General features: G+C 40.9%; 1 protein-coding gene and 1 long non-coding RNA gene across 9 annotated transcripts in view; one reads left to right on the top strand and one right to left on the bottom strand.

Annotated features, from left to right (window-relative positions):
- The window catches only part of LOC106729812, a 214682-nt gene that overhangs the window by 86166 nt on the left and 100693 nt on the right, over window positions 1-27823 (top strand). The window lies entirely within an intron of this gene.
- On the bottom strand, window positions 805-23702 carry RGS13 (regulator of G protein signaling 13). Of its 2 annotated transcripts, XM_032466782.1 has the most exons (7): window positions 23560-23702; window positions 22184-22254; window positions 16670-16738; window positions 13464-13525; window positions 5765-5931; window positions 4400-4611; window positions 805-1808 (listed from the first exon to the last, which is right to left on the bottom strand). In XM_032466782.1, the coding sequence occupies exons 3-6, from the start codon at window positions 16732-16734 to the stop codon at window positions 4426-4428; spliced, it is 480 nt and encodes a 159-aa protein (XP_032322673.1). In that variant the 5' UTR covers window positions 16735-16738; window positions 22184-22254; window positions 23560-23702; the 3' UTR covers window positions 805-1808; window positions 4400-4425. The 2 variants fall into 2 exon arrangements, with proteins under 2 accessions (XP_032322673.1, XP_032322672.1); XM_032466781.1 differs by lacking the exon at window positions 805-1808 and having other exon boundaries at window positions 2311-4611.

Here is a 27823-nt window from a genome sequence, read left to right as displayed (position 1 = left end):
CCCAGGTACGGCACGTGGACCCTCACACCGAGCAGGTCCCCCAAGCCTACTCATCTTCCCAAGCTGCCTTTCTCCACTCAGGGCATCAGAACTTACCCTGATACTCCTATTAGAAGCTTTGGATCAGCCTTGATCTCTCCTCACGTCCCTTATCTGACCAGCTAACCATTCTTCCCTCAGAAATGTCTCTCTTTTCCTCATTCGCCTAGCTTGGACTATCACCACCTCCCATTTGAACTTTTATGGCCACTAATAATATGATTCAGTTTTATTGAACAGAGAATCAAGACTTGCTCTGCCTTTAAATATACAAAAACCTACAAGGTAGACGTTATTAATGTTACTGTTATTATCATTTTACAGTGAAGAGAAAACAAGGTTCAGAGAGCTGAGTGCTAACTGTTTTGGAGCCAGGATTTGAACTTAGATCCGATTCAGAGCCTCCACTTTCTTTTAAATCTTCCTAATTGCCGCAGGATTTCCCTTCTTCGGTCCTCGTTTCAGTCCGCTCTGCCTCCCCTTTCCTCTGCATGATTTCTGCTTACTCTTCAAGAACCATCTGACACATCACCTCTCCTGCCCCCTCTAGGTTCTGGGAGGGGAAGACATGCTTCTGCTGGGAAGCCGCAGCTCTCTGTACACATGCCAGCCTTGGCCGTTACTGTTCTGTGTTTTGATTACCAGCTCACACATCCTTGAGAGCAGAAGCCTCATCTAATTAATGTTCATATGTCCAGTATCTGTATTCGATAGGAGTTGGGTAGATTTTTATTAAAGGAATGCATTTACAAATACTGTTTGTTTGGGAGTTTAATACTTGCTTTTCTATTTTTATAGGAATGGTATTCATTTTTTCTGTTAAAATGTATAATTAGCAATTAGGGATAGCTGCTTTTTTTAATCATCCAACATCAGTTTTTTCAGTGGGAAAGAGTAGTTCAGAATAGCCTGAACAGGCACATTTTTTTCCATATACTTTATTTTATTATTATTTTTTTTTATTGAGGTATAGTTGATTTACAATATTATGTTCATTTCAAGTGTACAGCATAGTGATTCAAGATTTTTTAGATGATATTCCATTTGAAGTTACTATAAAACATTGGCTGTATTCCCTGTGCTGGACAATATATCCTTATAGCTAATTTATTTTATATAAAATAGCTTGTACCTCTTAATAACTGCTTTTTAAACAAAGGCCCCCCCTTCCCCCTTTGATTTTCTGTTAACAACATAGGGAGATTTTAATAAGAAATCCCCTTCTACTTGTCCTGTTTGGCATCTGCTGGCCGTTCGTCACCAGCAGCCTTGTTCTCTCAGCCTGTTTTCCTGTGCCTGTTCCATGCCTGCAGTCTCTCTCCTCGAGTTTCTCCTTCTGCTAGGCAGCGGGTAAGGTGTCAGCACGAGTGTTCACTCTTCACTTAAAGCTTGGATTCAGATGCCACACTTCATCTTTTATGACCATGACGGGAATTTCAGGTCCCAGATATGAGAAAGATATTTGGAGGCAGTGAGATCTCATGATTTTCTTCACATCACACCCTATTATGTCTTTGAAGACAGCTTCATGCATCTCTTTTCTATAATCACTCTTCCAAAACTGGTAAAAAGCCCTTTGCAGTTGATGAAACTATGGTGTGACTGATAAATTATAAAGAGTAAAGTGTTCGTCTATGCCAAGATGCTTGAATCTGAGTTGTACAAATTCCTGTCACTATCTTCTTTTGGAGAAGTTAAGGCTTTATTTTTTTTTATGAGGAGACAATGAAGGCTTATCTTGTACATCTCCAGAGTTTGAAAATGTATGTCTAAAAACAGGAAAAAAAAAAATCTTAAATATATCCAGGTTTGATATCAGAAATCTAACAATATGTTTTAATTTATTAATCCGAAAATACTAAGGATAAAACAAATGTCATGTGAAAATGTGTTAATGTGAACATATCTTTGTAGCCATTTGATAAATAACATCAATTTTTGAATTATTTTAATAAACTGAAATATTTATTATTTTTAAAAATCCCAAGAAAAATGAACAGGATTTTACATATTAAGTTAAAATGATCTGAAAGCTATTTTAACTATTAGTCATGTGAAATACATACTTCCATGTAGAATTCTTGAAGAGATAGCACTTTAAGTTTAAATTCTCTACAGACTTGTGGTTACCAGGGGGGTGGAGGGTGGGAAGGGATAGACTGGGATTTCAAAATTGTAGAATAGACTACACTGTATAGCACAGGGAAATATACACAAAATGTTATGATAACTCACAGAGAAAAAAATGTGATAATGAGTGTGTATATGTCCATGAATAACTGAAAAATTGTGCTGAACACTGGAATTTGACACAACATTGTAAAATGATTATAAATCAATAAAAAATGTTAAAAAAAAAAAAGAAAAGAAAAAAAAAAGTTTAAATTCTCAGTTCCTAAGTAGAAAATTTCAGAACTCCCTTAACCAGTGTTAAACACGAAATGAGTAGTTCATTATCCACTTTCCCATGAAAATGTCAACTTTAGGAGGAGTTACTCTTCAAACTGAGTATTGTAGGAATGAGCTTGAGGGAAATGATGAATTCATTAGTAACAGGATGTAATAGAACATACTGCACGGGGCCCACTCCATCAGCTAGTCCCGTTTTTTGTTTGATAGATGAGGAAACTGCGGCCTCTTGGTGCTGAGGGTACAAAGGCATCAGGTGAGTGAACAGGCACTGGTCCAGTTGCTTTGTGCCTCCGTCCAGAGCTCTTTGTTCCTTATCACCAGGCGGCAAAAGCACAAGCAGAACTGAAAACTCCGACCTGTCCCGTACTGCAGTACAGGGGGAGGAATAAGCAGCAGAGGATGCTGAGAATCTGTTGTTCTGCCAGTGCTTGGCTGACTTAGTACAAGGTGGACGAGAAGGGCCTCAGGTGTTTGAAGCCACGTGCATCACGGCCACGTGTGTATGGGCTTTCCGACTTGCCCATAGATAGACTGCTGGTGGAGTGAGATGTGGAGACTGTTTGAAACATGTGGAAACTTTTTTTTTCTGGCTTATTGTGGCTGGGGATCATTGTCACATTCAGATATCTAAGACTTTAACCTGTATTCTTACATGGGTATTTTTAAAACAAAATAAATAATTCAGTGGGTTAGGTAAAATTGGACTACTGTGGTAACACCTCCTACAAGTGACTGGAGACCCTGTTAACCAGCTATGTACTTTTTAACAACAAAAAAATGTTCTTTTGCATAGCTGATTCTCCTTCTCAGAAATGAAACTCCAAGTATTGGTTCTGTGTTATAATAATTCTTTGCTTAATGAGAATAATTCCATTTAATGTTCATTTTTATGTGATGCATCTTAGGTTTAGTGTAATTTGGAAATAGTAATGCTGTTTCAGTCAAATTTGAGATCTGAGAAACACTTTTCTCACAGTAAAACTAAACTTTTTCCTGCACTTAATTCTTTGGAAAAAAACTGTGATTAAATATTTTAGGTATCTTACTCTTTATCAAAAGCACAGATTGTTCGCCCACTCCTCTGGCGCAGTCACCCTACGCCGTATGCTGATTGCAGCAAGTGAAATAGAGATTCTTTCTTCTAGAATCTTCCAAGATACTCTAAGAATCTTCTATGACAGGACAAATAAAAATAGTCTTACTGGAAAAATAACTTTATCATGTCTTTGGAAAAAAATCATATACTTACAAACTTTTTAGTTTATATTTGGATTTACTGATTATCAGGACCATGAGGGATTCAAATTGTGAGAGCAAAAAAATTCTCAAAACATAGGAACCAAAATCTATATAAGTATAGAAATAAATGAAGAATTTCATACATTTAAATAGCTTAGACTCTTGGAATTTTTCACATGTACGAGATGCATGCAGTATAGAAGTTCAGTTATGGACATAATAGAAGGAGAATTTTACAGATAAAATATCTTCCAAGAACACATCTTTTTATATTGCTCATGATATAGTACAGCTGATTATACTTTGAGTACCAAGTTTATCTACTAATTAAAGTTATTATGAGCACTCTAAAGAATACGTTCATGCTAGAGACACAGCTCATTTAGCTACAGTTTTTAAAGAACTGATCTGGGCAGTATGACAGTAAAATTTCATTAATAAGGAGACATCCATTAGCTGACTTATACAGTAATAATTTTATAATTTTGATGTCATGAAGAAAGACCTTCCTTTTTCTTATGTATTAACTGAGCTACATATGTGTGTCGTACATTATGTTATTCATGTTATAAGAGTCCTAGAGTCCATCCTTCTTGGGATCTGTTTCTCCTTGTTGACAGTTTAATTTCTTCTATTTCATTCCTACTCTATTTCTGATTTTATGGGGTTTTTATATTAAAAGAACAAGCCCAGTATTTGAATATACCACCTTCAGTTGAAACGTCTGAGTGGTGGTCAGGAGTTGCTGTTGGGCCGACTGGTCTTCAGAAGGGCCTGGTACATTTCTGACTTCAGAAACCTGGGATAGGAGTCCCTCTCCATGTGCATATACACTATTTTCTGAGCTTCTTCAAAACATGTCTGAGTGGGTTCTTGAATATTCCTGATGATGGTTTCTCTTGTCGAACTGTCGATGTTAATCTGAAAAGGGAAAGTACACGTCGAGCGTAAGAAGGCGTGACTGAACGTGAAAATGGGATGGAAAGGTCTGACTTATACCCCACCCCTCCCCTTTCAGTGGAATACGGTAAATTTTTTTGCAGCTTCGTTGGTATCTAAAAAGACTTAACAAGAGATAAACTTCTTGCTTTTTATAAAGTAAACATCCAACTTCACATCTTAGATTTAAAAAACCCCCATAAAACACGAGGCCCCAAACCAGGGAAATCTCAGAAACCACTGCTTACTTAGGTGGTTGCAAGTGGTTTGTTAGTGAAGTCTACAAACAAGGAAGTTTATAGGATGGCGGCCTCTCTTTTTAAAAAAGGGAAGTTGGTGCTATTTTGAAGTTTATCTTCCTTAACAGTCCTGAATGTTGATTTAACTGAATATGCCCAGAAATGAGAAAAAAGTGAAGTAGACAAACAGAGGCGAGAAGTGGTTATTTCAGTAAACCAATACTCTATGCTTTTGGTAAGTGGTTATTTCAATAAAACAGGTATTTCCAGACAGAAGTTCTGAGGGACAAGTCAGTAACGTAGGACTGTCCTCTGGAAGCATCCTCTGCCCTTCTCTCCTCTTGGCAAGAATCTTCATTCCTCGCTCTCTCTCCGCCAGGAGGAGTCTCAGTGTTTCTGTTTCACTCATGACTCTATTTTCTTTCTGTAGTTGTAAGTGATTGGCAGTAAGGTCAGTGTGGGTGTTTGCTGGGTTCGCTGGATTCCAGCAGAGGTGAACAGTGAGCTCTGGTGTGGCGTGGACTGTGCCCGACTCCACGGGGGAGTCAACATGTCTGTTTATGGTGTGTCTGTAGTTCCTTGTAGCAAAGTCAGTTCTTCCTATTAGGTCTACTTTTTTTTTTTTTTTAATTTCCTGAGTATTAAGATAATTTAATGAGGAGAGACTTTGGAGTCTAAGACCTAACTTTCCCACTTAACTGCTTTGTGACACTGAACATGTTAATTAACTTCTCAGATTCAGGTTTCTTATCTGTAAAGTAGGGTTAACACTACTGACTGTATAGCACTGTAGGAGACACTGGGCGTGAAGTGCTGGCACTTATCCGTGCCTGGCAGATATTGACACCTCCCCGGGATGCGCTGATTTCTGGGTACCAGCGTTGCCAGGTAGTTACCTCTCTAGGTGACTGTGGCTGGATGTAAATTTTATAAAGCTTCTTGGCCCTGGAAGTTCTGCTCCATCGTGATGCAGTTTTCTTATAGGTTTCACATGCCATCCAGAATTTAATATTCTCATCACTATGCTCCATTTTTAAGTACGCTGCATAGACTACTGGCCCATCTAAAAGTAGAGGAGAAATCAGTTTATTCTCATGGGTCAAAATCATAAAAAATCTGAACAATGTTTAATGCAGGTTGAAACTGAAGCCTGAATCAAAGCTCCCAAATTATTTAACAAGTGAACATTGTATAATGATACACACAGACACACAGATACACACACACCCCGCCACATACACACACACCCCGCCACACACACCACACTTAGATCTGTACTTCTGAAGCTTGTTCTAACAACGCCAGTCAGTGGTAGTAGGGTCATCCCTTTATTCCCTTTTGCTGAGGTACTCAGAGCAGAATACCCACTAGTGTGAGTGCGTCTAGGATGGGCCACAAGGACCCAGAAACAGGGCTTAAATATGATCAGCGGGCAGAGCTCTGATCATGAAACTGACATGAAAATCTAAAACCCCAGGACAAACTGCAGGGTGAGAGCAAGGTTTAAAAGCTAAACAGACAGGTCAGGGTTGGAAAATACCCAAACTGTGTAGAAGTGATACATTGATTAGAATGTATAGCCTGGGGTGTTTCTCAGTATCCGGTTAGAGCAGAAGAACCTGGATAATGAAAAATACAACTTCCTAGTCATGGTTTGTGGTTCACACGAGCAGTGAAGGACTAGGCAAAGAATGGAATTCAATGGGGTGTTGGAAACTGCCTCAGAATCTAGACCAGGACGGTGAGTATGTGTGGAGCAGCCATCAGGTGACACTTGATGCCAGAAATGCTCCTCCCCAGCTCCGGTCTGCCGCTGCCTTTCTGCAGTCGGTGGATAAGGGCAGGTGGGTGGGAAGAGCTTTTCTGACTGAGCCACTATGTTGTAGGTGCTCCTGTTTGAAGAGGGGGTTAGGTGGGCGCTCACAAATCCAGCACAGAAATAAGACACATTGCGGAGACCAGGTGTTCTCAATATTCAAGATGAACACTCTGAGAAAAATATTAAACTTCTTTTGGCAACTAGGAAGTCTCCTGGCCTATCTGAGAAATTGAATTGCTAACTGATAAAACAGCGATGTAACTTTCCATCGATAGTGACAGAAATGTGTATGTAAGCACGTAGACTGTGTGACCAAACATACGATTTTTGATGGACAACACTTAGTCTCATTAACTGTTACAAGAAATAATAGTAAATCAAAGGGAATGGCCATGGTGAGTAAAATCAGATTTTCCCAGATCTTTGCATGAGAGATTGAACTGCATTTCCCAGCACTGGAAGACCAGGCTCCTTGATGCCTTGGCTTCTGCTGGCTCTGTCAGCAGTGATGCAGAAATCAAGGTAACAGTTAGGGTATTTTGTATAAAGAGAAAAACTCAAAGGGAGGCAGACCTCTTCTAAGGAGGCATTAGGGTTCAGAAAGGCTGGCATCTGCAAGAAATGTGCCTCCTAGGGAGACACATAATTACAGCGAAGTTCGTTACTCTTGTGTGAGCAGGTGTACGCTTCACGACGTGGGGTGGGAGATGATTCAAAAGAAACATAGTTTAAATTGAGAGGACAGACAAGGTGGGTGTAGGGCATGTGTAAAAATGTCACATAGGAAATGATATTGATTGGATATTTCCACCCAATGGGGAACATATTTTAACTTCAGTTTAAAAGAAGGAGTTTGTTTTCAGAGCAATTAACTTTAACAACGTGCCTCACCTCATCACCGGCACAGACAGAAAGCTAGGGTCAGAGAACAGATGTAGCAACTGGGGTTCCTGTCAGAGAAACAGCTGAATGCGGAGGCCAGCCAAAAAACAAAATGCAGCAAAACAAAAACCCATTTCTAGCCTCACAAGTAAAGCTGGAAGCTGATAATTTGCCATGTGTATTGAAAGAAGTAGAGTTCTCTTTAAGAAAATGAAAAACAGTTTGATATACTTTGGACTTAGAGAAATTCTGACTGCTTTATTAAGAACAGAAAATAAGGCTCCTAAAATAAAGGAATGAGTTATGGACCAGGAAGAAGGTGAGATACCAGATAAAATCTACAGATCCTGGAATGAGAGTTAGCCACCGAGGTACCTGGATGGGTTGAGTGGAGGAGTGGGTGGGGTTAGGGAGATATTTTGGAAACAAGCGTTAGATTCCATGGTACAGTATTCTGAATTTGTGTTTATGTTTATGTTGAACTTAACTGTATATGAAATGGTTTAAAGCTGTTTAATTTAGAGCATTCCAGCATCTGTATCTGTATTCTTTAACTTCCCTCCTGACTGAGGGAAGGAAGGATCTTTTGGGGCTGACCAGAGGGTTCAACAGTGCTCAGCCTACCCAAGTTCTCTGCTAATGAAGCCATCTCTGTGTTGTGATATATATTTTTATATAGATACTTGATGTGGTAGATTGTAGTATTATTCTCAGTTATTCCTGCCCTTCTTGTCAGAGGATTGTACTTTCAGGCCCCACGTGTATCAGCCTTGCTTATTGGACTTGTGCTAGCCAAGGAAATGCATGCAGAGTGCCACGTGCAGGTGCGTGCAGAGGCTTAAGGACCATCAGGTGGCTCTGCCATTGCTCTTCCCCCACTGTGAGAAGGACACATCCTGGAAGAGCTGTTCCTTTAGCCTGAAGTCCAGAAGAAAGACATGGAACAGTTGACCCCAGTCGTTGTGTAGCATGACCAAGAAATGCAGCTTTTTTATAAATTAGTGGGATTTTGATGTTGGGTGTTACTGTATCACAACCTAGTGCCTGCTGACCTGGACCACCTGAAGCTGTCTGATATTTCCGATGTGATTTTGGTGTGTAGCTCAAGTAGACCCATGTGATTTGGTACGTTTTACAGATTTTTGTCTTCGTTGGGCTAATTTTTATGGTAACCAAGTAAGCAGCCCAAAACCCATTTGTACAAAAGTGTTCCAGGAATCTGAGCAATTATTAAAGTCAGAACTGAATTGCTCTGTTTAGAATTTCTACTGATTCATATACCAAGGGAAACACAAGGTGGGAAAGCTTTTTCCAAATGAGGCCACGCAGCCCAGTGTAGCCTGTTCTGAAGTTCTAAATGATGCTCTTTTCTGAGCATTCTGCTCTAGAGATCATGATTCTACTTGAGCACAGTAATAGGGATGAACCACGGAATTGCTCATTCTCATTAAACTGAGAAGAGGGAAGAAGTAGCTTTATGTCATACACAGTGTACATCTTTTTCTTGAAGAATGAGCGTGGTGCCTTTGGGACTCCCTAGCATATTCTTTTTAAACTAGTTACTGAAATGAACATTTCTATGACACACAAGGTGACACAGGCTGGCGTCTTGATGCAGAAAGGAGACGTGACACTCCTCTTGGCTGAGTCAGAACAGTGGCCCAGGTACCTTTTCTGGGATGGTTTTCTGCGGAGCGGCAGGGCTCATGCCATGCAGTAAACCCTAAAAGTGAGCTATGTTGCAATCTGCCATCAGAAATGTGTTTAAAACAATGTTAAATCCATTTTATTTTCAATATGTACCACTGGGGAAAATGAATCCCATAATTCTACCAGCCTCTGTGTCAAGCTTTAAAATAAATGTTTCATTGAAATTCTCTGGTTAAAAAAAAAAAAAGAAAGTCTCTGGTTTGACTTCTGTGATATTCATCACTTCTGATTTTTCTCCTAACTTCTCTTTGCTGTATTATTGTAAAAGTAACTTGCAGTACCATACATTGTTTTTAATACAGAAATTTGTTTAACAATTTGGTATATTTTCTTTTATTATTTCAGTCTTTTGTTTCTGTTTACCTTTTTTTCTAGCCAGTATTCGTTCATCTTTACAAATACAGATACACATTCAAATTACTTTATTGGCATCCTTGTATCTGGTTTATTTTATACCTAGTAGATTGACCCCCCCCAGCCTCAGAGGGTATTTTAAAAGCATATGAATGCTTGTTACTCAGCAGTTTAAGGCCATTCACGTGGCCTCTAAGGCCCTGTGCTCCTGTCATGTTGAATTTCTTTTTGTTACTTGAAGGCACTAACCTCACTCATGTCTTGGGACTTTTGAACATGGTGTCCTCTGCTTGGCCCACTCTGCCCCCAGGCCCCAGTGCTGCTGCCTGCTTCTCACTGTGCAGTTCTTAACTCAAATTTTACACCTTCTGACAGTTTGGTTCTAATCATCCCATTGAATTGCCCTTTTACTCCTGCCTTTCTTTGTCCTATGGCCTGGTTTTATTTTCTTCAAAGCACTATTACTTTCCGAAATTAATTTATCTAATTATTTGCCTGTTTGTCTGTCCCTTCCCGCTAGAGGGAGCACGTGAGCCGAGCACAGTGACCCTGTAGGCAGCCAGAGGCGTGGGAGGACTGGATGACTCATCCACAGGCGTTAGTTGCAGTTTTGAACTTATTTTTATTTACATTAAATATGCTTTACTTGAATATTAGTGGGCAACCTCTATCCTGATCTTTTGAGATTTAGCTAATAAATATATGTATGAGCCTTCTGCACTTTTTCTGACATTGTTTTCTGACATTCTAATCAAAATCAAAAATACAACTTTGATTAGTCAAAAGTTTTGTTTTTAATTATTTTTCAGTCTTCACCTTGCCAATTGGAAGAGCCCTCAGATTTTAGGTGATTGTTGGTTCCCTGGTCATTTTAATGCACATTTTTGTATCTTTTCTAGTTCTACTAGATTTAGACATAAGAAATATAGATTCTTCTAGGTTCGCATCAGAAATACCCACAGGATTTTCTTCCCATTTTTCACCTTAGTGATGCCTAACACTTTGATGATATTTTGTGGTGCAGCATCATATTTTAGGTCAGCCCTCACTCAAGGAAAAATCTTTGGCAAATCTCAGGTATTTTGGCGGGTAGATAAATAGCTCAGACAGATTTTTTCCTGACCCATTTAAAACTTTATTACTACTTTTTGTCCATTTGAAAATAATTTTTTGCTAAAAACTGGGACGTTTGAGAACTTGGAGGACACTCTGTCATCTGTAGACTTGGAAATTTTGCAGGGTACTTTCTGCTTAATTCATTGTGGAGATTGTTTTAATTAGATCACTTTTCACACCAAATCCTGAGGAATCCTACACACTAGATTTCCTCATTGAAAGAAGCACTCATTTATCTTTACTGTACTTCTTCTAAGACCATTTTCTATCTTTAAAATACAATCAGACCTCTTTATCATTTTATAACACTCTGAGTCCTTTGAATCCCAGCTCAAAATTTGCCTCTTGTGAGAATCTTTCCCACATCATTTCTGAACTACACGTTCTTTAGACACAGGCTTCTAGTCCGTGTAGAGGCATCCGCATAGCTTAGCTATGGGGTGCGTTTTACTCCTGTCCTTGGTTGATGTAAACACACTCTCTTCTCTGGCACATCTAATGTTTCTATTCTTAGTTTTATCTTTCTGATTGCATGTCCCATAGAATGATTTGTTTTATAGCTTTTTTTATTTTATGTGATTGTTGAATTTGTACGTGAATTTCGCAGTAACTCAGTTTCTGGTAAGATTCTTACCCTGTTTTTGCTGGTTTTTATAAAGAGCAATATGCTGTCTTCCTGTCTTCATCTTTTCTGTAGACTTAACTTAGTCTCATGATGCTTAATCTCTAAATTGCTAATTCTAGCCAAGCTCCCACTTGAAATTACTTCTGAGTAATTTTATTCACTTTGTTGACGAGGCCTCCAGGACTGGCACAGGCAGTCTTACATAATATGGCTTAGTGTTTTGATCTTTTCTATTTGTCTTGTGTTTATTCGCTGAACATTTATTGCATGCCCAGTGGGTCCAGAACACATTTTTTGTCTCTGAGAGGAAAGATGAAAGGTGAATTAGAGGTGATCTGTGCTCTTAGGGAATTTGCATTTAGTGAGAAAGTGGCTGTGGAAAAAACCTTGAATAGTTATAATTAGAAGCAAAATAAATAATGGTATTAACAAACAGAGGAGAGAGAAAAAAATATTTCCAAGAGGTTTCCAAGAGGAAAAGGTGGAACTTGAATTTTGCTTTTAAGGGTGGGAAGAATTGATAGAGGAGGCAGGGGGTACTTTGTGTGAAGCCTGGACCAGGAGAGCCGTCCACGTACAGGATGGAGGAGTAGTCGTGGTGACAGAGGGCACGTGATGTGAAGGGACAGGGCAGGGCAGTGTGAGAAAGTCTGCTGGGTTAGGGTGTAGAGTCCTGGAAACCAAGTGAGAGCTTCTGGACTTTTTGATAGGCAGCAGAGAAAAAGGAAGGATATTCAAGACCAGCATTTTATGACTGTGTGCCTCATCTGTCTCGGGCATTGAGCTGGGGGCTTGTATCTAACGTGCACCGTGGTGCTTGAGGGACAGATGATACAATCCCATTTTGCAGATGAAGAATCTGAAACTCCACGAGGGAGATTAACCTGGCAATGTTGCAAAATATGGATTACGGGGGGTTGGGACTGAAATCTGAATTTATAGCAGAGGATCAGTCATTACGGCTGACTAAACACTCTTGTCTCTCCCTCCTAGTCCAGTGTCCTAAAGTTGACCAAACAAATACTTTAGAAAAAAATTTACAAACATGCTGGCAAACTGGATGAAGAACACCTGAAAAGGGAGAGGTAGGGGTGGTTGTGACAAAGAAAGAAACCGAGGCCTTAATTGTTCACTGGAAAGGGCTGCTGCGTGGGGTGGGGGCTCCGGCAGAACGAGCCTGGAGGTGTGGGTCCCTGCACTGAGCAGGCGTGAGGTCACAGCCAGGGTGGCTGTCAGGGCTGTTCAGTGCGAGTTGCCAGGGGGCCACTCCTGCTGCCACTGCCCAGCAGGCCAGGCGGTGACGGCTGCCTCCTCCCCTGGAGGGCCTGGCCTAGGGTCGGAGGAGCAGGCGGTGCCCCAGGATCCAGGCCGCCCCCTGGGGGTGGGGAGAACAGGAGGAAGCGGATCCAGAGTCACCGCCAGCACCCCCGCCGGCACAGCACCCAGTCCCCTCCTTAGTCAGTGCATAGTCAGGTTGTCAACCTATCTGATAGTTAACATTTCCTACAACCTCCCAATTTCCAACCCCAAACACAAGGGACTGCACCTTCTGTTTCTGGCATCGAGCCTCTGACTTCACCTTCCTGGGTCCACTGCTCTCACCTTTCTGTTCCGTCTGAATGTGGGTACTCACATGCAGTCAACACAGACTCATATAAAGTCTTAAGTCACACACTGATAGAAGTTAGAAGTAAACTTTGAGGAGTTCTAGAACATCAAAACTCAAATTTATTCATACTCCTCAAGGCATGAAGAACAGCAAATTGTTCATTTTTCAAAAAAATTATAACTTTAGAAAGTGATGGGAAGGCAGTGTATTTCGGTGTGTTACTATTTAAGCACATTTTCCAAGGGCTTTTACACATAGACTTGTGAAGAAGAAATATTCACAGTGACTAATCTTGTTTTAATTAACACCAAAGAAAATAATAGTGGTTGACACAGCAAACCATTTTCAGGTTTTCTTTTTTTAACTGTGGCAGTTACCGTTGAGAAGTCTGAACAGCACACGTTCAGCACAAGTGCCCGCCTGTCCCCCCGAGAATAAAACTGACTAGTTATTAAAAACTGACATGTATGTAATACTCACATTTTGTAGCCATCAATTTTTCAAAAGACTGTGCCCACTGTAATACTTCCTCCGAAGTCAGGCTTTGAAAAGAAACAGAAGGTGCTCATTGTATTGAAGGGTTCTCAAGGTTTGTGCTGAACTAAACAGAAGTACACTGTCTTGAAAATGATGCTAAAATATAGCTACACTCTATTTGTGCGTGGTTTTGGATGGAAATTTATCTCCTAGTGATCTTTTACATTTAATTTTTACTTTCTAAATGATTAGAATTATCAAAAATATAAAAGTAGAATAAACCTGAGAATCTGATAAAATAAATTTCAAAAAGTTAAAGAACCATAGTCCTGTAATCTCTGTGGTCCCGAATTACCATTGTTACTGTTTTGTTGTATTTCTTTTCAGTTTTGTTGTTGGGTGAATGCCTGTGTTCTTTTAACCAAGAAGTAATCATTGTGTGCTTGTGTGTGTGTGTCCTTTATGTGTGTAGGGGGATGTGTATGTACATTTTAATAAGCTTTATATGTCTTCATAGCTGTCTTAGTGACCACCTATAGAGTTATAATGTATAATTGTTAATGTATAGCAGCTGATAGTCACTGTCCTCGTGGTGATGGCGTATTCTACAAGGGCATTCCATAGTTTACATAATTATTCTCAGTGAGCATTTTGATCATTCCTCATTTTTTACCATTAAAATCAAATGTAGCCCAGTTGTGATTAAGGCTTGCTGTGCCCACAATTAGGGTTGTTCCTTGGGAGATGAACAGAAGTAGAATCGATGCTTAATTTTAAAAGGATCACACACTGTGTGCTGTGGCCACCAGCAATGTGTCCGCCCCTTTATCTGTTAGAATCTTAGAGTTTATCCACAAAACTTGTTTGCATGTATTCATCTAATAAAGTTAATAACTCTGTATTTATTATGAATAATTATTTTCTCAGTTATTTGCTCTGTATTATTTTACAATGATGGTTTTAGTTTTTTACTGCTATGAATAATAGATCAAATTACATTTGACCTAAACAGTATGAAAAAAATTATCATTTTTGATAGTATTTGTGAAAGACGCTGGCTTTGAAGCTTCATTTCTGTTCATTTTGGTGAGCCTTTTGAAGTGAATTGGCAAGTGACTGTTCTTACATATGAATCTTTATTCCTCCCTCTTTAACATACTTAGTGTGTTCATTGCTATTCAGTTTGTGGTATGTTCTTGATTTTCCTGTTTTCAATAACCGTGTGTAATCACAGGCAACAAGCAAGCCCTGCCCATTGGCTGTTACCTGGCATAGTGAGCTCAGTGCTTGGAGTTGGGGGAACAGCCACCAGCATTAGCAGGTGCTTAACACAACAAAGGACGGTTAGTTAAAGAGGTTAAAAAATAACCTGGGACATGGAACAATATTGGGAGTCCTAAGAAAGTCAAGTATCTTTTGTTTTCTAAAAATTCAGATGGCTCTTGCTAGTTTCAAATGGACGGTTTGCATCAGTGCTGAGGCTTAACAGCTTACTGCCGTGAAGATTGCTTTCCACAGACATTTCCATGAAACGGTGTCTGACTCATTGTTCCTTTCTCTTATTAGAACTCTGGAAATAGAAACCTAAAATAACCTTTTCAATCCAGTGGAAGAAAAGCCCTTGGCAAAGTGTACTGCAGACCTCTGTCCCACCAATTGCTGTCATATAGAAAAGAATCACATCTACATATGGGTGGAGATGCCAGCGCCGTCCTGGGTTAGCTTAAACTTCAGTGTTGGTGACCGTTGGCAAGGGAATTCCTTTGCGTCTAGGATTCATGAGATTTGTGGAGATACATCATGATTGGGGTAATTATAGTTAGGGATAAACTTGAGAAGGAAAATTTGGTTTTGGTTTAATCCCATTTTTGCTTGTAATTTTTTCTGAGTGTTTCACCAGTTTCATGCTATCCTGTGGCTACCAGTTTCCCTTTGTCAGAATAATTCGAAACAGCTTTGTCCTTGCATCTGCTAGAACTTTTTGTTTCCCCTCCCTTCTCTGGTGAGAGAGAGAGCAGGTACCAGATGGACACGGGAGCATCCTGTGATGTCAGCACGTTGCGGAGAGAGGAGTGAGGAGTTCTTGGAGTCCGGTGGTCCCAGGTCTAATTCCAGTGCTGTACTCAATAGCTTCTGGCCTCACATAAAATCTCCAAGCTTCATTGTTACTGTTCATGAAAGGGGGATAATACTATCTACCTCACAAAGGTATCGTGACAGTTAAGTTAGGTTATGAATGTAAAGCACTTATCAAATGACTGTCATCCCCGGGTTTGCCAGGAACGTGACTCTCTTTCCCTGGCCTACGCCTTCCCTGATGGTGGGTCCACATGGCAGGTACAAGGAAATATGAGCATTGATGGAACCATCCACGGAAGAGAAGGGAACTGTCCCGACTAGCCTGTTCCATCTTTCCTCTCACACGTTCCTGTGCAGTTCAGCTGCCTTAGTGCGTCAGTTAAAATGCTCAGTTTTGGGTCTTGCTGTCTCTTCCACCCACCACTGTGGCCTCCTCCTACCCACCCCCTCACTCCTCCTCCACACACATAACAGCTGGTAAGCATTTTTGGACATTTGGGTGCCTCAGGACAGGAGCATGTGCACCAGGAGCTCTGACTGCAGCAGGACGTGTGGCCAGAACTGAGGTCTCCACGTGGACCGGACCAGGCACTCTGCTTAGCCTCCACCAGGCAGTCTGCTGAGGTGAGCACATCCAGTCAGTGCTTTGTTACCCTCCTCAGGTGTTGCCCTTTCCCATCCAGACGCTTCATTTTCAGTTGTGGCGAATGTGGAAGAGACTTGGGAGCTTGGTGAGCATCTGGTAACCCCTCCAGTCTCACCTCTTCCAACTGGGGATGAAGGTGTCTGGCACTTCGTAGATGGAGAGTTTGAACCATGTAGATATACTGGATCAAAGAATCTCATTTTAACATATAAAGTTTTAACACTATAAAAAATCTAAGAATATCTTTTCATAATAGACTCTCTAAAAACATTAAACGTGCTGAATTCTCAAGTGGAAACCATGAATGATGAAAACGGAACCTTAGTGTAAGGCATGACTGGCCTTCTGGTGGAATTACTCATGTGTAAATGCAAATTTTACTTTCTGAGCAAAATATATTAAGATAGCAGTTGAATAAACATACACTGATTTATCATGTGATAAATAGGCATTATAATGGTAATAGAACTTAAATGCTACTTACTTTGAAGGGAGCCTCTTAGATGCATCTCTGCACATCTTACAAATCCAACAGTTCCGCCTACTCATTTTTCTAAAGAAATACAGCATATACTTGGTATAATTTAGTCATTTAAAACGATTATATGTTAGAATCAATTTCTAAAGAACACAAAGTTATAAGTCACAAAAATGTTATAAATCATGAAAAAATAAGGATAGGTTCTTGAAGTTAGTGGGGTATAGTCACTGGCGGGGGTGGGGAGGAGGGAGGAGAATGAAATGACTCATAAGTATTTTACGGGAAATCCAGGTGCTCTGAGCTGTGACGTTAGAACTCATCTGGCCCACCTAGTCATCAAGTGACGGCTTTAAAAAAAATACAGCTCTTTGAAGAAGATCTCCCCATGTCGGGTCTCCCGACAATGAATTTGCCAACTCCCAAGTCTTCCCTTTTTGGATAACTCTTATTTTCAGAAAGATCTCTCAATATGCTGAACAAGAATTAGCCTCTTTGTAATGAGCCTAATAAAATAGTGTAAATGGCCAAATTAAAAAAATAAGCCTTTGAAGGGTGAATTCTGGGCGGGGTGTTGCTTCCCTGGCTTTCCCCACTCTGGATGGTGTGATCTTGACCTTAAAACTCAGGTGGAGTTAATTCAGCCTAGACGCTGTCTAACAGAGTATGTCACAGAGGGTTTTTAACTCCTACTTTGAGAAACAAACTAAAACATTTGTTAAAAATTATTAACTCCACACTTTATAACAAGAGCTGGATGTATTTTGCTAAACATATATTCACACTTATCTCTAATGAGTCATTAAGGATGAACAGTGAGTTTTTATGTCAGTCTTTATTGATTCATTCACAACATCTGGTGAACCCTTGTTACGTGCCAAGTTCTGGCTGCCAGGGGTCTAAGTAGGTCCTCTTCCCTCTTCTGTCCTCACTAACAAGCTGGGGAAATTTACTTGGTGGGGACTTTGAAGCAGGGAGTCCAGGGGCCCGTGAGTACACACAGGAGGAGAACCTGACCCCACGTGGGGAGGTTAGGGAAGTCGTCCCAGCAAAGCAGGAGCTGAGCTGAAACCAACAAGGTGTGTGGCACCTGCTGAGGGAGGGAGGGAGCAGCTTGTGCCAAGATCAGGATGCAGCAGTCAAGTCCTAGTTGAGGAAATGGAAGTGATTTGGTCACCACGTGAATCCAGAGTATTGGCAGGGAGAGAGCTCGAGAAAAAGGCTCCAGAGTGTTCATTGCAGCAAGAAGGTGGTGGGAGGTGAGGTTAGTTGTAAGGACAGACAGAAGCCAAGCAGGACAGGCCTCACTCATCATCCGTTTCATAATAAGAAATTGAAAAATCATTGCAGGTTGTAAAATACAAAACAGAAATGCTAACATTTGAAACTGTTTTGTGGTAGAACAGATTGTGGTGTGGCCAGGGTGGAACTGGGACCAGTTAGGAGGTGACTGCAGGTGTCCAGGTGAGGGACATTAGGGGCTGAGGTGAGAAAAGTGGCTGTAGAAATGGGGGAGAGGGGAAAGAGTTTAGATGTTCTGGGGGAGGAACTATCATTGGATGTGCACAGTGGATGAAAGAAAGGAAGCAAGTTCAGATGAGAGATTCACCCTCAAGGTGAAGGTGGGCAGTTTTCCTAAAACACATCAGAGAGGCCACGAGAAAAGATGCGACGGTATAGGAGACAGTGTAAACTGAGAAGAGCAGGTGGCTCAGGACGGACAAATGACAGACACATTTAAAGGAGACTGAGGAAGAGGCACTTGCGAGGAGAATCAAAAGAATCTACTGTCACAGAAACCAAGGATGAGTTATCAAGAAGTAAAGAGTGGCCAGTTGAGAGTTAGAGGCTGGGAAGACATGAAAAGAGCAAAAGACCGAAAAATATCTGTCAGATTTGTTAGTAAGAAGGTCATCAATGACCCTGGTGAGCGTGGCTTCAGTGGAGGGAGGAGGGTGGAGACCAGGAGATGGAGACCAGGACAGATGTGCGGATACTTGCACAGCCCGCCTGCACTTTTCCCCTCCCTCCCCCAACCTCTCCCTCCACCCCCCCTTTCCTTCCTTCCTTCCTTCCTTCCTTCCTTCCTCCCTTCCTTCCTTCCTTCCTTCCTTCCTTCCTTCCTTCCTTCCTTCCTCCCTCCATTTCTTTCTTTCTTATGAAAGCTATGGACAGAAAGGTTTACTAGAAATGGAGAGGCAGGACTGTGACCTGTGACCCTTCTGGCCTGCCCATCTCCGAGGACATCAGTCATAAAGTCTGCAGTGTGAGTGATTCAGCCTGAGGTTGGCTGCGGTAGCCATGGACAGAGGTTGAAGACACAGGGAAAGAGAAAATCAGTAGAATTTCAGTTTTCTGAAAAATAAGGAGGAGCGAGGATTCAGAATGTGGGGACTGGGACCTTGGAGAAGTCCCAGTGGAAGCACAGGAAGAAGTGACCATTCCCTGGTCAGTGGAAGGGCTGGGGAAAGCATAGGAGCAGGTCTAAGAATATTCGTGGTTTTGGGGGGAAGAACTTCTGGGCGTCGTGGTCTGATGGTGTTGACTTTCTTTGTGGGTCTCCACTGTGAGGAGGACCAAGGGACAAGGTGGTTTAATATACCTACAGGATGGAACAAAATTGGGGTTCAATGGCAAATATAGATTCAAACTAGTTTAAGCAAAAGGGAGAGTTTATCAAAGGGATGTGTTCATGTGTGCAGGTGGATTCTGGAGGGCCTTGAATGGTGGACTCTATCCTGTTGGTGGTGATAATTCGTTGAGGCCTTTAATAGTGTGATGAAAATAAGTCTTTTTCTGGAAAGATTAATCTGACTGAAGATGATTAACACTGAAATAACTGAGGCTGAGAAAACCGTTAGAGTGACTAGCTATCCATAACTGATCCTGTGTGTGATTGGACCCTGAACCACATTAATGTAGTTCAGGATCTGAAGATACTTCATCTCTGTGATCACCTCTAAGACACAGATTACCCAGTCAGTCCCTGCTTATCTTCTCAGAAGGAGGACAGTCGAGAACTTCTTTCCTTTATGTGTCTTTTCTGTCTGTGGAGCTGGTCAGCCCTGTCTTCTCCCGGGCCTTTACTTGTCCTCCAAGCTCTACCTCTAAGAGTAGTTTTTACATCTCATTGTCTCCTCACTTGACCTGGGGATCCACATGCACGCACTGGTGGTTTCTGCAGCTAACATTCCTGTCTGTTTACAAGTTACCCTGTTTCCTTCTGTCAACTCAGTGGAACTGTTCGACAGAAGCAGAATCGTCTCAGCATGCAGCGCCCACGGAGGGCGAAGCACAGGAAAGGTAAAGTCATTTCCAGATGCACTCAAGCCTGGGGGCTCCCGTGGCTCCTCAGAGGTACCAGGTGTATCAAAATAATTCTGGGCTCTGAAAACAGACACGTGCTTGAATCCAGGCTCTTACTAGCTGTGTCAACTTGGGTATATTAATTGCACTCTCAGTTTCCTAATTTCCTTTTTTCTGAAATGGAACTGTAAAATTAGAAAAGTGCACATGTGCAGAAACTTTCTGTTCCAGTGAATCTGATCCTTCAGCCTCTTGAGCTCTGTCACTCAGGAAGTATTTCCTAAGCCCTTTTGTATGTGCAGGAAACACACGTTCTGTCAGATTGCATTCATTCCTCTTTTTAAATTTCAACTCAGACCTAATACGTTGTTCCAGTTAATCTTCCTCATCCCTCAGTGTGCATGTACTCCCAGTAAGTTCTCCTTCCTTCACTTGTGTTTGTTCTTGTGTTCCTGTCCTTCTGTTGTTCACATACAGCATAGTAGCGTAGGTTCCAGCTTTATAGTTAGCTGGGTCCCTGCTGCAGGCATCCAGACGCATTGGGCATGTGCATCAGACTGAAGGGATGGGGCTGTCAGGGAGGATTTGTTTGGCCAGAAGAGCTCTCGGGCAGGCCTGAGTGCAGGGGGGAAGGGACGAGAGGATGTCCCCTTACATACAGTTTTGCAGGTTGTCCCCCGACACAGATACCTGGAGAAGAGGACTGAGCTCCACCCACACTCGCCTTGCCGGGCTGTGGCCCCCAGGTAGGGTTTCATCCGTGTCGTGGAAGGGCTACCTTTGTAAATTCCAGCTAAGGCCAGTAGCAGCCGTGTGACTAATTCAGACGGAGGTTCTCTGGCCCAAGTGGCTCATTAGTTGGGTGACGTTGGAAAAGGAGTGGAATGTAAATATAAATATGTATAAAATACAAAAATGTATACAAGTATACCAAACTAATGTCATTTGTATTTCTGACTTAACCGCTCCTGCTAGACTGTGCTTTCCCTGAAGCATTATGTTCACATGCTATTTGCTAGTCACATCTAAGTAGTTGTCTAGTCTTCTGAGTCAGACAGTCACGGATTTACTAAATTATGGGATGCCAACAGAATATAAGGACATAAAACCATTAACAATTAAATTAAAGAAAATACTTAGTGGGGGAATTATGTACAAGATGTATTCTACGTAGGAAAAATAGACCAAACAGTCTTGCTTTATGAGGTCCCCTGGTTTTCTCGGCCATTGAGAAATGGAGCGTACTGGATAGACGCTGTCCCAGTGGCTGGAGCCCTGCTGCCTGTCTTCTCAGATTTCTGGGACTGGATGTCCGTTGCCTGCCTGCATTCTATCTCTTGATTATTGCTGGGTTGACTGTCACTATGCACCACCACTTTGCTGGAATATCACAGAACATTCTGCCTGTCCCCATGTCCTCATAATGCTTTCTGTGCACAGGTGTGCACAGGTATGCAACCCCGCGTCTGGTGATAGAACAGACTGACCCCCTGAGTTTCTTACTTCTTCAGAGTGACACTGCTGAACGTACAGTAAAGGAACTTACAAGGCTAAACGTGGAGGAAAGGGGTGGGTCAACAAGGAGTCAGAAAACAAAATATTTCAGACTAATTCTGGAAGGTAGAAAGCAGACAAAGTAATAGAAATTAAAATGTTCACACCTTGAAAATGAGAAGAGAAAAAGCCTTTGGAATTTCATCTGACAAAATGAAGAAAATATAATTCACCATGTGAGGACTATGAACTTCCAAAATAATTAGCGGTTTAAAAAGAAATATCTGCAGTCCTGCATTCAGCGATACTTGTCATTAAACAGTGTATGCACGTCTATAGTTTAATAATACCAAGGTACAGAGTGGCAGAGTAAAGCACTTTCATATTTATAATTACAAACTTTTAAGAAATATTTTTGGTGATTCCAAAAGGAGTACATTCTTAAAAAAAATTAGAGTATAGTTCCTCACAGAGTTTTATTAAAATATCCTATTGATAAGCTCATATTTATTTTGCTTATAGTTAAATCCAATTAAGAACATTTGCAGTTAAATTGTACCCTTCAAATTAGAGGACACATGATCATTTACTGGTAAAAATAAACAGGAGCTTCAAATATTCCATAGAACTACAATTCTATTTTGACAAAAAGAGAGTTCCCTGTGAAAGAATGACTTAAAGTGATAGGATATAGAATGTATTTAAGTTGGAGAAACTCACCAAGCTTCAAATCAACAATAATCATTTTTTTCTCATGTTGGTGGTATGATATGTGGAAAAATTCCATTGACCTAAAAATAAAATAATAACAAAAACAAGCAAAAACAAACAAAATTATTGGGTGCTTCCTGGAGAATGCACATTTGGCAAAGATTTCTATAAATACCCTGCCGTATATTTTAAGGAAATAGTTATTCCACTTTGTAAGTGCCAGATTATGGTTATCTTCATTTTTGATTTATTAACTCCTTATTTAGAATTTTGTTAGTTTCATGAATTGATATTATACAAATTCCTATACTTTTTATTTGCATTTTCCATTGCTTTTTCTTTCAATATTTTATGTATTATATACTATGTACATGTAATACATAATGCAATATTATGTATTAATTGACCTATCTTTTTTATTTTTCAACATCCTCTCAGTAAAACTAATGTGCACTTTTACTATCTAAGTATAGAATATTTAGAACAAGTTAGTTTTCCATATGATTTTTCCTCCAATGTTTTAAAAAAGGAATACATTTTATCTGTGGAATCCAATTCTTAGAGTGAGTATAAATGCATTAGTTATCAATTGAATTGGGTATATATTATGCCAGAAATAGATTCAAGCTTCCCCTAACATTTAAATGAAATCTTCCTTCAAGTGATACGAAAATAAATTTCCTTAAATTGAACCTTTTAACATATTTAAACATTTTTATTATCCTGATAGGCAATTGATAAATTCTTTCTGTTCATATACAATATCTGCATTTATATGTGTTTATTTTACGATGTAGCATGTCACGTAAATTTTAGAAAAACCTAGAGACATGTTTTATTTTAGCGAGATTTTGTTTTCCATAGCACAGAAAATTCTTGCCTTTTAAAAAACAAGTCATTTGTGTGTAGTTGTGCTTAAGCATAGGATTAAAGAATGAAGAAATTTCATAAAATCAAGTTAACAATGTTTCATAGAAACCTAACAACTACATCTGAAATCAGTACAGCTAATTACATGATGGAACTCATCATTTGGTAATGCATGATTTTTAAAACAAACAATTCTGAAACACATGACTTTATAATATATCTTTAGCTAAACATATACACACGCGCACACACAAAACATAAAATGAAAGACCATATTCTACAATAAAACTGGAATATATATTTTATTGCCTAGTTTAGAAGCTTCATTCATACAGGGGTGACTGTAAGTTTTGTGGAAGTACGGACAGCCTAGGCCACACAAACATAGGTGTGTACTAGTTTGTTTTTTTGTTTCCCTTAGAAGAAACCTGCTGAAATAAACATCCAACCACTGGTCATTCACATCAAGTCACAGTATTGTATGCATAGACTGCTTGATAGAATCTCATACTTACGAATATATGCTGTAGAGTAGTCCAGCATGCTAAACTTTATTTCCTTCCTCCATGATCCTTTTGAAGTCAGGTTCTGAAATTCTCTGGGACACCCAGCATTTATTTTTTTCTGGCATCAAAGAACTTTACTGTCTCTATAATTACCTTCAATGGCACTGTGGCTTCTGTACCAAACGTTCTGTTTTTACACACATTTCTATGCAAAGAGGGAGTTTGTTGAATATGGAAATTAGAGCTTTGGGATCCATTGTGACGCACTGGTGATGAAGAGGTTTTATCTAACATTACAGCCCATCTGAAAAGGTCTGATGATTGGAAACAGTAACTCCATGAACTCTTCATGCAGTAGTCAAAGCTTTTTTCCCCAGATAACTCATTTTTCTAGTTTTAGGAAATATATAGCTTAAAGTAAAATCCCCCTTTAAAACAAGACAGAGAACTGACTACCAAAAAGTATCACATTGTGAAGAACTATTAAAATCAATCTGTATGGAATAGTCAAATTACTAAGGACTTGTCACAATTGAGAGATCTGAAGAGGCCCCTTTTCTCATTAAAACTTTCTAGTTCTTTCAATTGGTCCTCATAGGGCAGTTTTTGGATTTTCCATCATTCTCTAGTTTGTTAAAATACCTTTTAAAATCTGAACGGAACACAGGGGACTGGTGTGAAGACTGGTGAATGCAGAGGATGGCAAGCAAGGTTGCTAATGCCTGTGTCCTGTATCTTATGTAATTGTGTGTAGGGACTGGGGGTGATTAAGGGGAGGAACAGAGCTGGGGGGTGGACCGATGCTAAATAAAACAGCAGGGAAGAGGGTAAGGTGTGATTGATGGACTCTTTCTTTAAGTATTTAGAAGCCTAATGATGTAGAAGATTCCCTTTACTTGTATTTTATGATTTTGAGGTTTAAACCCAGGGAAATTGAGTCCATCAAGCCTAGGATAAGTTGTGGACTAGAAAAGGCAGATGAATTTCAGAAACTCAGAAGCTGAGTAGGTGTAGCAGTGACACAGGAAGTAAAGGGTGAGGTGTGGATTATTTGGGGAGGACCCAGGTGTTTGTGGAATGCATGCACTTTCTTTGGTTTCTAGTTCCCTACCTCAGGACACTTGGGACTCTCCCCAGGCGTTGTGGCTGGGGTTCAGGAATGATCCCTCTTTCTCATGGTTGGGGGCAAGGAGCAGGCAGGAAGATTCTGAAAGTAACACCCTCTATGAGTGGCCGTTTCAAAGCCTGCATAATGGAAGAAAACTAGAGCATCTTCCCATATGGAGTGAAAACTGGGTGCCAACAGGAGCTGGGAAACAAGAAGGCCACAGAGTGAAGAGTAACAGAGTGGGCAGGTGGAAGGCAGCCCTGGAGAACTGCAGAACAAGGTGTAGATGCTCATGGCAGGTTTCTAAGCTTTTGTAGCATCTCTGGAAGAGGGTGGTTAAGTACAGTTAATGGAGTCAGAGCGATGTAATCCTTGGTGCATCAGTGGGTCCGACTGTCTCAGAGCTGTCAGGTCAGGGCAGGTACCAAGATCACTGTGTTCTCACTGGTGCAGCTCAGGAGTGCCCTTGCCTTTGAAAGCCTGTTGCTTTCTGATAGCTTTGATCTGCAGACTCTGCATAAGCATTTTTACTCTTTTTCAGCCAAACTAGACTAAGTCTACAGTAACACAAGTTCACATGTGCACAGTGAACATTTAATATTTTTGTATGGTTAAAATCCAAAGTGAGCTTCATATGAACAGAATAATGAAGTGCTGGAAGTTTGCTGTGGGTGGTGGTGATAGTTTAAGAAATAAGTCTACTATTTACAGTGCATCTTATTTCTGTTGTGTTGCCAATCGTAACACGTTTTAATATACCCTGGAAGCAAAAGAAACCCCTGGTGAATCGGCTGAGAGGCACAGGTGAGTTCTTCAGTAAAATGTATTCTGCAGTCAACAGTTTGTGGCAGTGTTTTCATTCCCACGTGGGAGACATTATCCGACACGTCCACAAATACAGTCACCTCTTCGAGGACTGAGGAATGGTTACCACACATGCTGCTCTGGGGGGTTTTCTGTGTACGTGGAAGCATAACCTTTTATCTTCTGCCCACCTGCCAGTGTAGACTACTTTTCAGACCAGATTTTGTAATCATAGTCAGCAGCTATTTCTGGATATGCTCATCTGATACTTAGGAAGACTCATTTAGCATATGCTTTCATTTCCTTTAACTAAACTGAAATCAAGTGGTTAGAAAATAAATTATAAAAACATTTATAAATGTGCTTAAGTATGGTTTAAACATACTAATTCCTTTTCACTAATCTAAAAAGACAAGTGAAAAGAAAGATGTATTGGAACAATCTGTCAAAGACAATATTGTCTGACATATGTCAGACTTTAGTCTTTAACGGAAGCTTTTTATTAAGCAATTGTTTTAGCTCTACTTTCTTTCATTAAAGGATTTAAAAATATCTTATTCACGTTCTTATTTACAAAGATCCAAAATGTTTACCTAAAGTTAGGAGACGTTTGAGGCTTGTGTCATTTATAGATGATCATACCTTGCTCTAAGAACCCCTCCCAACTGCTAGTTTCTCCACCAGAATCCTCATTGTATCACCAAATAAGAGACAAGGCCCCTTTTCTGGAGTGAGCAGGTGTCTGTGATCTACCCTGCGTGAGGACACAGCGGCCGTTCCCCTTCCTGAGATGTCCCTCTTAGCTTCAGCGTGGGTGTCCCCGTGGTCTACCTGTGCCCTTGGCTCAGGATCGTTGGAATCTGCTGGTGCCTCCCTTCAACTCTGGATCTGGCTTTCTTAACCTTTGTTCTGGTCCTGTCTGCTTGCCTCTCCTTCCCATGTTACATCGTTGCAGAGCAAGGACCTTTCTCAGTAGCCTCGAGGCCCGTGGCTTGGAGTGTGGTCCACCGTTCTGCTGCCGAGAGCTGGCTCGTCGCCCTGTCTGGTCCCTCTGGCTTGCTGCCGGCTAGAAACACTCTAACTTTGGCTTCTCCCCTGTCTGAACCAGAAATACTGTGATGACAAAAATTAGAAACGCTTCCTGAGAACCCCACACTGTTGCCGGGGCAAAATGCACTGAAATGGCCGTTAAAACTAGCTACCAATTTTGTCTGCGTTTATTCAAATGGCTTACTCTAGAGATGTCGCTGTTACAGTCACGGTCCCGCCCATCTGTAAAGTTCAGCCACTAACTCCCAGTCACCCCAGTTTCCACTGGCGGCGGCTCTCAGCATTCTCTCAGCATCCCAGGAAAGCAGGGTTGCTCTCGGGTTTCTGATCTCCAGCTTCTGATTGCAAAGCCACAGCCGCCCTACTTGGTTTCTTTCCATTTTCCCTGAGCGCTTTGTAGTCCCATTCCGTCTTTACCAGTTAGGTTCCTGGGGATCAGTCAGAATTTTATTGTTTTCCCCAGTGTGTTTAAGGCGGCATTCACATAGCTGGGAAAGTGATGTTCTTTTCCTGGAAAAAAGAACACAGTGCACAGTTGTCTAATTTGGACTGGGGGGCCCTTATTAGCTTTTTGTACATTCATCTTGTTTATCTTGGAACCTCCCTTTGAAGATTTGCATTGGCTCTGTCAGGTGGCCCAGGCCTTTCCAACACAGGGCAGCTTTGTGATTTTGTTGACTGGATGAGTCGGGTTTGGGGGAGTTGGGAGGTGGGTGGGTTCATGGACCACACAGGCAGGGTAAACCTAAATGATAAACCCAGCAAAGAATACACCTGGGATTATGCTGAATCCAGCGCGCACTTGCTTTGTCCTGCTGGCAGTCCTTGCAGGTAACTGCTTTTTCCCACCTGCTTTTTCACGAAGGTGCAGCCCTTTGAGGGTCCTCAGCTCACCTTCCTACCCGAGGTCTCTTTTTCTGGTTTGCGAAGGACTCCTCAAAGCCAGCCCTGTACGTAGACGAGATGAGCGAGTACTGAGCTCAGCTGTGTGCATGGAGTGTTTACTGCTCTGCTGGAGGAGCCCCTGACCCCGCATTCTTCCTTGGGGGTTTCTCTCACTTTCTGTGAGCTCAACTGTGCATTTAACTGGGGCTATTTGTTATATATTTTTCTCTAGCATTTGTAGGTGTTTGATAGTGAGAATATCTTTCAAGATATGTCTTGTCATAAAAGAACAACAACAGAAAAAGAAATAAAAGAATGTGTCTAGTCTACTATAATTCATATTTTCTCTTAGATGAAATAACATGATGTATTTATTTTATAACAAGATCAAATGCAGTGAAGTATCAGGAAAGCTGGGACTTCAGT

Source organism: Camelus ferus, chromosome 23, assembly GCF_009834535.1.
Source record: "Camelus ferus isolate YT-003-E chromosome 23, BCGSAC_Cfer_1.0, whole genome shotgun sequence".
Lineage (NCBI taxonomy): Eukaryota > Metazoa > Chordata > Mammalia > Artiodactyla > Camelidae > Camelus > Camelus ferus.
Note: the sequence above shows the minus strand (reverse complement) of the source record. Positions and strands in the feature narration are given on the sequence as shown.